This window comes from Vigna radiata, chromosome 7 (genome assembly GCF_000741045.1).
Source record: "Vigna radiata var. radiata cultivar VC1973A chromosome 7, Vradiata_ver6, whole genome shotgun sequence".
Taxonomy (NCBI): domain Eukaryota; kingdom Viridiplantae; phylum Streptophyta; class Magnoliopsida; order Fabales; family Fabaceae; genus Vigna; species Vigna radiata.
In genome coordinates this window covers 13975308-13984948 of record NC_028357.1, presented here as the reverse complement: position 1 = coordinate 13984948, position 9641 = coordinate 13975308, and the positions used below count along the sequence as shown (strand labels likewise).

At 33.1% G+C, this 9641-nt stretch overlaps 1 protein-coding gene across 4 annotated transcripts; it reads right to left on the bottom strand.

Annotated features, from left to right (window-relative positions):
• Positions 1-1940: 1940 nt before the first annotated feature.
• Positions 1941-4488, bottom strand: LOC106766699 (beta-galactosidase 7). Of its 4 annotated transcripts, none has more exons than XM_014651417.2 (5): positions 3872-4488; positions 3657-3778; positions 3335-3478; positions 2996-3130; positions 1941-2221 (listed from the first exon to the last, which is right to left on the bottom strand). In XM_014651417.2, exons 2-5 carry the CDS (start codon positions 3663-3665, stop codon positions 2027-2029), a joined length of 483 nt encoding a protein of 160 aa, XP_014506903.1. In that variant the 5' UTR covers positions 3666-3778; positions 3872-4488; the 3' UTR covers positions 1941-2026. The 4 variants fall into 4 exon arrangements, with proteins under 4 accessions (XP_014506903.1, XP_022638880.1, XP_014506900.1 ...); XM_022783159.1 differs by having other exon boundaries at positions 1942-2221; positions 3252-3478; positions 3686-3778; XM_014651414.2 differs by having other exon boundaries at positions 1942-2221; positions 3686-3778.
• Between the last annotated feature and the right edge of the window lie 5153 nt (positions 4489-9641).

Genomic DNA, 9641 nt, shown 5'->3' with positions numbered 1-9641 from the left:
AAAAAAAAAAAACTATTATAGTTCTCTATAAACGAAGATTTAGTGTCAACATGGCAATGTTATTTTTATGCATACTTTAAACTTTTATTTCTCATCACATAAAAGCAAAAGAAAATTAATACTGTCTTATAAAAGGCCAAAGGACTAATAAGGAAATTAAATGAACAATGGTAAATATAGCTTCCACTAAATTTATGGCTACGATGTTTTCCACAACGTTGAGGGTAGAAGACTAAGAAGGGGTGAAAAATAAAATAATTAGGTTCAAAACTAAATAAGAACATAGTGACAACATGAAAGATATTTTATATAATCTAGTTTTTTAAAAATAAAATTATCTGAATTTGTAATAAAAATAGAAATGAAAGAATGCTTCGTATACGGTATTTCTTCCACCAATAAAGCTAAAAAATAGAAGAAAGATAGAAACATTATTTATGCCTGAACTTGACAAGATAAAGCACACTTATCTTTATTAAAGTCAACAAAAGGAAAAAGATCACAAGAACAAACATTCTACATTACCAAATTCACTATGCTATCTCCAAAAAAAAGCAACTTTCTACTTTTCTGCCAAGGTGCCATGGTGGGATATACATAAAGTGACCAATGAAAATTTGAGTTTCATGTTCTTACTCTATCGGGAAGACTTTTGTATATGTAAGATCAAGATGTTAACTCACCTCAAAAATTATCAATCACTATTATCACCATCTTCTTATATTTTTTCTAATATAAAAAAAATAAATGATAGATATATATATAATATTTTGGAAACATGAAAGATATTTTATATATAATAACTTTAAGAAAGTATTAATAAATGAAAAATATATCTCTTTTAATATTTTAGAAACATGAAAAGTATTTCTAGTTTTTAATCTATTAAATAGGAAGCACAATAGATAGTGGTGGACATTGTGAAGCCTTTAATCTTTTCCACATTTGGAGTGATGAACATAAATAAAAAGAGGTTGTGTTGTAAGAGTTCAACCAAAGAGAGAAGAAAAATCAGCCTTATGTTCACAACTACTTTTACTCTTCCAATATGAAAAAAGTCAAGGGTCCTTGCGAAAGCAATCATTGTCACATAAATTTTTGGTAGAAAGTTTAAACCCTAAAAAGACGTAACTTCAAAACCAAAAATATATTCAAATTTGTTAACTATAAATTTTGTCTGTGGTTGAATATTTTTCTGTTTATTATTTTATTTTAATTTTAATTTTTTTGTGATACTTAACATCAACCTATTTAGAGAACTATTAATTTTGTTATAGGATTTTAATTTATTATGAAATCTATTAATAATACTAGTTAACAATATGGTTATGTTGAATAGTGTTTTAAATTTATTTTTCTTTTTCCGCAAAACAATGCTTAATACATATCATAGAAATTAGATAATTTGCAATAGTAGTTGGATGTGTATGTTTTCAATAAAGTGTTTTAGTAAAATGTTTTAAACAAGAGAAGTAATAACAAAAATATTTTTATACTGGTTCAACCTGAGTTACGTACAGTCTCTTCTAAGATCTCTTAAGGAGTTCTATAAATCTTTTCTAATGATTACAAACTAGTACAAACCACTCTTGGTATACACCGAATATTATCAGCCACTTTTAGTTCTTAAGCATTATCAATCACTCTTGAGTTTTCTTATCAACCTGACTAGTATGAGTTTAACGATTACTCACAAGTAAAAAATATGGATATTAACTCACGCATTTGACATCGGTTTCATTGCAACCGAAGCATAAAATGACACGATGACATCTAACATTTATCGAGGGCTTTTGCCCTTCGCTAATTACCGAAGGGCGATAGCCTTCGGTAATTCCACTATTTCTACTGCACAAAGCTTCTAGTTTCATTCCACTAGTTTAGATTATAAATTTTTCATGACATCAAGTTAAACTAACTACTAATATTTCTATTAGAGAAGGACAATTGAAAAGGAGATATAATCAAATAATATTGCATAATATCTTTGTAGTCTTTTACATAAGATATACTTGTTGTCACATCACTACAAGTTCTTACACCTCAGTACAGAGAAAAAACATTTAAATTCTACTTCTACATAAGAAAACAGGGCATCATGAAGCACTTTTCCAATTCCATTTAAGATCTTTGGTTGCTCCAACAGTGCTAAAACTGCACCAAAAACTTGCAAGCCAAAAACTGGTACAACGTCCAGCCTCCTTTCATGCTCAGCTGCCCACTGAAAACAAATCACTAAAGTTTTAGCCAAAAAACATTGAATATGCATAACCAGATAAATATGTCAACCTCACTAAGTAGATACATCAAAATGTGAACAGTTTCTAACAAACATTATATTAACAATAAGACCTTCACAAACTGAAATTATCACATATGAAGAAACAAAACAATAAGACCTTTACAAACTGGTAGTAATTATTGATATGTTTCTATGGCGGCATGTAAAATTGCCTTGGACCCCGTTCATTGGCATAAACTACGTGGATTAATATGTTTCTCCCAAAACATAAAAGTTACAGTGAACACATCCACTAAAAACTATTGAAAATTAAGCAATTCATTATTTATTATGAACTCTACACTCTTTCAAGACGTATTGAGTGTTATACACCATAAACACACCGAAAGCCATTTGAGAATAATAAAGACTGTAAAAGGAAAAGCTTAATCACATCTATGATAGAAAATAATGACGATAATTTTCATCTTTTAAAAGATAGTAACTACTTTGTTTTATAATTAGGTTTGTATGGAAATATTATTTTTAAAATTTTCTATATATCTATAATTATTTTTTACAATTAAGTTATAAGCATTTTTGCAGATTTCAATCTAATGAACTGACTGGTCTTCGTTTCAACAATATTATCAACCCACCACTTTCGAAAAAGAAAAAGAAAAACTTAAATATATATTAAACGTAACTACCACCAAATTTAAATATATATTGAACTTTGTAAATTCCTATTAATTGGTGATGATAAGGACTTACTTGACAAAAAACAAAAGCATTGAATATCATAGAGTTCTTCACTTTGATTGCAGGGCGATTGGGTTCATTCCTCAAACCCAGTAATTTCACACCTTGGAAATTAAGTATAAGCAACACAGAAACTTGATAAATTTCCTGAAAGTTTCCAAACATTACCGACTATTCAGAGACAACAAAAATAATATGGCATAAGTAATGCATTATATTTTTAGCAACAATGCAACAGGAGTGCCACTACATGAGAAACAGAATTCACCTGTATCAGCAGATTCCTCCACATAATATTTGATACAAGTGGTTCACTGTGCAGAAAAACAGATATTGTCAAAAGGGTCTTACAATAGGATCCGGAGCATCTTCTTGCTTGCACATAATCCAGGGGACACCAGTATCTAAACCCACAGCCATTTGAGCAGTCCATTGGGCATAAGCTTTTCCAGGAGCACCAATTTCCCACTCCACTGGTCCAAATTCGTTTTCTATCTGTCACATTCAATTTTTGGCCAAACAAAATGCCATCAATAAATGGTCATTANTGTAATTGATTGGTTGGCCTAACTAATAAAACTTCAGTCANAAAAAAATAACATGACAAAATGCAAAGTTGAAACTTGAAAGCAATCCTAAGAATAAATATCTTATTCAAATCCCACTTCCTTGCCTGTGACATAATTATAGGACCTCCCTTGCCTGTGACATAATTATAGGACCTCCCTGAGTCTGGAACAATTTCTCCGCCTTCATCATGTTCACAATCTTCTCAGTAAAATTTCGCATTGCCGCCTACATCATTACCAAAATCGAAAGTTACAAAATGATCAGGATTTCATAATTAAATCATAACAATAATAACCGAGCAAAATTGAAAATTCCAACCTTAAAAGGTTCATTGTCTGTTCTGAAAGCAATACCCGGAACATACTTGAGCCAAACAGGAAACCCCCTGAATATCGAACATACCCGGAACACCTAACTCCTCACGCAGCGACAACGGTCTCATCACGCACCCTTTCGATTGGCGGTGTCGCGATACTCCAAACCCTACTCAGGCCGCCATAGCACCCTCCTCAAGCCGTCACACCACCATCACGAAACCCCTTCCAGCGATAATGTAAACCCTCACCTCAATCACCAGCTTTCTCAGGGTCAATTTCCTTCCACGATAGGTGAATGAGAACACAACGATTGTGGAGTAGGTGTAATCACAATAAGGAGAATGACGTAAATGACGGCCACCGTTGAAGGACGGAGGAAGATTACGGGGGTGGAGGGGTTTTTGGGGGGAGAAGCTTTCACACACTAAATTTGGGAGAATGGGACACTGAAATACCAAATTCTAATTTCAACTAATTGAACCCTATACCGAAGGGCGTATTCCTTCGGTACTGTCACTTGCCATTACGGACGGGCTACAGCCTTCGGTAATCGATCACTACCGAAGGACTAAAAGCCTTCGGTAATTTTCCGCCGGAAAAACGCGCTTTTCCTGCAGTGGAGGCCATAGAGTACTTATGCTTTGGTTATGCCGCAAACCGAGGCATAAAATAACTCATAATATATTTTTTTTAATTTTTTAAGAGGCTTTAGGCAGCGGTTCTTAATAGAACTGATGCAATAGAGCCCTTATTGTCTCGGTTAATAAAATAACCAAGGTAATAACATGTTTCTACAGTTAAATTTCTCGAAGAGAGCCTCTTGCACATTTTAGACCGAAACAACGTTTTCTCTGTTGTGTTGCACCGCTCTCTCGTCTTCCATTTTCACATCATCATCTTCAACATTTCTTCCATTTCTTCTTTCATTTTATGCTGATTAAGTTCTTAGGTATAGTGTTCTTTCGTTTTGACCAATTGATTTTATGCACAGGTGCTCTTTGGATAGGCTCTTTGTGATGTTCATTTCATTTCATTACAACACCAAACTCACCTTCAAGGTTAGTTTCGTTTTAAGTTTTTCATGTTTTCGTTTGGTCGTTTGTTCTTCGTATACCATATCAAAACATAAGTATAGGTAAATGTATGAGAATGTTCGAACAAACTCTAAATGACCTAAAATTTTGATGGAATGACCACAAAATCATGAAAACCCCTCACAAAAAATTTCAGCTCAAAATTCAAAGTCTAACATTTTAAATATTTTTTGCAAAGTTTGAAAATAAAATTAAATAAATTTCTGAAAAATAGAAAACAACGTTTTTTGAAAAATCTAGAAGGATTAGCTAGCTTCATGAGCCACCACGATATAAGAAATTTTTTTCTATCCTAAATCTATATATAATGATGCAAAAACTCATAAATAGAGTGAAAGTTAGGGTTATTTTAAGATTTGCATTCCAAAAAAAATTTAAATTTCTCATTCACTTAAAATAAAGGCTTATGAGATTTTTCTCTTGAAATAAGAGTTTAAAAAAGTTGTCAAAAAAAATTTCATCCAAAAATAATAATCATTGCTATCAAAACCAAAAATCACATTATATAGTTATATTCATAATTGTTTTTGGGTTATGGATGGTTCTTATGTGTATGTCTATTTCTAGGTTTTTGTGATATGGTTTATGTGATATGGAATGTGTACAGAAACGATAACTAAAAAAGAAAACGTACTTTAGCCACCAGTTCTTGTTAAATCTTAGGCAAAAAAAAAGGTTTATTGCCTCAATTCTAGATCCAATCACGTCATCACTAGTGCAGAAAGGGCTTTAGACGTCTGTTATTTTGGACTTTTAACGTCTATTAACCAACCGACGTCATTACCGGTGATGTCAATGGGACGTCGGATATCCATATAACAGATGTCTATAATGACGTCAGTTAGTGCCATGTTCGACGTCACTAGACGTCGGTATAGGCCTAACCCGACGTCTAAAGGCACAACATAGACGTTGGACTACGTATTAACCGACGTTTAAAAGCACATAAAGACTTCGAACATGTCACTAACCGACGTCTAAGGTCACTATAGACGTCGGTCTTTGTATTAACCGACGTCTAATATAGTCGTTGTGTTTTAGTGCAGTTTTGTTCCTGTCTTTGGATAGCCTAGTAGCACACTCTGCCTTTGCTAGTTTCCCCCGAAAAAAAGCTTGCGTCTTTTGAATTTCTCATGACATTTCAACCCAAAACCGAACCTGGGTTCTTGCTTAGTTCCATTTTCAATCGCAAAAAGGAAAAATTTCGGTGAAACGATAACTAGGCAATGACACAGGGTCGTTTTTGGGTCGAAACGCCACCAGAAATCCAAAAGACGCCGCTTTTTCTGGGAGGCAGCTAGCAAGGGAAGACTGTGGTACTACGTTACCCCAAGAAAGGAACAAAACTGCACTAAAACACAAGACAAAGAAAACAAATTTTAATCAGTTGAACCAGAAGATAATCGATGAAAGACTGAACAAAGATTAAACGGTAACCATAAAAAAACACGCACTTGGGATGCAATGCCGCAAGAGAGAAAAAGGAGAGGAGGAAGACAATGATGTTATAAAAAAATAATAATGCAATGCCACAAGAGAGAAAAGAGAGAGGAGCCGCAAGAGAGAGAAAGGAGAGGAGGAAGACAATGATATTAGAAACTGCAATGTCGCGAAGAGTCTGCGGTTTATTTAACATGAAATGGGGCATTAGTTGCAACAGAAGCCGACGTCTATAGTCCCATAGATGTTGGTTATCTAACTGACGTCAAAGACGTCGGTTATCTCTCGTCTGATTTTTTGAATTCACATTAGACGTCAGACACCAGGGGAGCCAACGTCTATTACGCTGAACCAATTGACATTTCATTTCCTGTCAGGGAAGTAGGCAACAGTTATTCAGGGCGCCGACGTCTATAACAATATAGACGTCGGGGCTCTGTTATTGGACGTCGAAGTTCTTGCAAGTTTGGTAATCATCATTAATTACAGGCACATAGATGTCGCCCACCGAGAAACCAGCGTCTATATTACAGAAATTGATGTCTTCCCGCCTTCCGGACAGGCCATAAACGTCGTTTTTTTACTACATGATGTCTAAGTGCCTAGGAATCAGGTGAAGAGCATTAATTGCAGGCAAGTAGGCGTCGGCCCCCAGAACAACCAACGTCAATGGGGCAGAAAAGTCTGTCTTCTCGCCTACCATAGGCCATTGGACGTCAGTTTAAGGCAGAGCAGACGTCTACTATATCATAGACGTCGTTTGCCCTAGAAAACTATGTCTTAGTGACCAACTTATTTACGGTAATGTCACCGTCCATTAATATACGTCGGGCTGTCGTCTAGCCGACGTGTTTTGAGTGATGTTAAACAACGTTTTTGCACTAATGTATCAATCCTAGATAATTGTCTATAATGTTTAACTCAACTAATACAAGTGTTTTGATTCATTTTTTAATATCCAAATACAATTAGTGTTTTGATTACAAGTACAGACTTAAGTAACTCTCAAAGAGAAAATAAATACAATACAATGAAATTTGAGAACTTGCAAAGTTCTTTCTCTTAAAATGAAGAGCTTTAGACAACATGAGCTTATAGAGGAGCAAAGTAAGTATTCATCGATCTCTCTTCTCTTATCTTTTTCAACAACTTTCTTCTCTTCTATGAATTCTCTATATATAGCTCTATTGAGAGATGACCATTAGACATAAAGTTGACTTACAAATAAACTTCATAGCCATTTTAGGTAGTTGGTCAAACTCAGGTCTACGTTGTAGAGTGACAATGCCTCATCAACGCTTTCTTTTATGAGTAGTTTGTAAGGTCTTTCAAAGCTAAAAGTTTTGAGAAAACATTTCAGGAATGTCTTCTTATCTCTCGACGTATTTATGTTCTTTGTACAAAGCTTCTAAATAAAGTTTGGTGTTGATATTTCCTAAATAGACATTGAGAGTAAAGTATACAAGCAAAAAGACATTTTTTTGACATCATTAAATGTTTTAATCATTGATTATCATTAAGTACATTGCGTGTTTAAAACACTTAGATACATGTCAGCATCATATGATAAAAACATTGTTAGATGACAAAGAATTTTGATGTTTTAGATGACAAGGAGATATACATTTAGTCTTAAGTGAGATTTATACCTTTGTGATCGAGATTTCTTCAACCCTATAAGAACTCCAAGATCGTTATCTTAACGGGGCCGAGATGTATATACTTCTTGCGGATTTTAATTTCTAACTTTACTTTCTTTTCTTTTTATCAATAATTTTCTCTCATTTTCTATCTTTTAAATTAAAATATAATGATAAATGTTACTAACAATTTGATAAATATATTAAATAATGAACTAATAAAATTATAGAATTAAATATTTAACAACGTTGAAATTTAAAGTCATATACTTTTATAATCTAACATCAATATATATAAAACAAAAATTTTAAATCAGCTTAAAGAACGTATAAATATAAGCATATGTTAATATGATAAATTTGATCAAGTAACTCAGAATAACATAAAAAATTATATAATCATTATGATCACTTAAACTTTGATTAAAACATTTTCTTCTATTCAAAAAAATATATAACTTGTCATAAAGTTTTCTTACCAAATAAAAAAAAAAACATATAATTTCACATGCAATAATCAATGAAACTCAACATCAGATCTATCTTTCCGTTAATGACGGGACTGTGACATGTTATAAAAACATATAAAATATAATAATTAATATAATTAACAGAGTAGTATGCAAAAAAAAAATTAAGAGAGTCAATATAATAATAATAATAATAATAATAATAATAATAATAATATAATAATAATAATAATAATAATAATATCACTAGTGCAGCGAGGGGCTTTTACCGCGGTTATTTTTCACTATAGGTCGCGGTTTACGAACCGCGGCATATTCAGCCGTGGTAGTAAGTCAAAGACTTTAGGCCGCGGTTACAACCGCGGTATATAAGTTTCGTAATATGCCGCGGTTGTCCAAAGAACCGCTGCCTAAATCTTTTTTTTTTAAAAAAAAAATAAAATTGTCCACTATATGCCGCGGTTGAACCGCGGCAAAAGACCCTGTTATAGGCCGCGGTTCTTGCACTAACCGCGACCATATGTCTCTTTTTTAAAAAAAAAAATTAAAACGAAACACTATATGCCGCGGTTCAGGTCACAACCGCGGCATATTCCCCTGCAGTGTTTTAAAATTGCAGGTCTGTTTTTGTGATATCCACTACCACAAAAACAGACCTGCATATAAAAACATGTACACAAATTCAATTTCAACATAACAAACACATGTTCAAATGTATTTCAACATCAAATAATGTACAGAGTCTAAGAAAATACAATCTAATCAAATGCAATGTTTAAATCTAAGAGCTATTGTATAATCTAATTATAGACTTCGCAGCAGCGTTNCTAATGAATAATAGTGGCTTCTCAGGAACTGGTGTAGTAGTCTTGAATCTCTGCAAAAGACAATTCATATTAATTAGTGTATATGAATTCAATATTTGGGAAAAAGTCAAAATTTTTTAAAGTTAAATATTACCGTTTCCCAACGACTTGTGATGTGAGAACGAACAATATGGGNCATCCAATACATTACATAGTATCCGTACTCATATGACCCATTTTGTCTGTTACACTACAATATATCATCACAGTTGATAATAGTTAGTGAATAACATTAAAATAAAACAATTATAACAAAGTATG

What these genes read in the sequence shown, in the direction of transcription:
- LOC106766699 (XM_014651414.2), bottom strand. Translation starts at nt 3,772, where the DNA reads ATGCGAAATTTTACTGAGAAGATTGTGAACATGATGAAGGCGGAGAAA. An exon ending in GTCCTATAATTATGTCACAG is followed by an intron (nt 3,479 to 3,685) that starts GCAAGGGAGGTC and finishes TGAATGTGACAG; the next exon opens with ATAGAAAACGAATTTGGACC. An exon ending in AAGATGCTCCGGATCCTATT is followed by an intron (nt 3,131 to 3,334) that starts GTAAGACCCTTT and finishes GGAAACTTTCAG; the next exon opens with GAAATTTATCAAGTTTCTGT.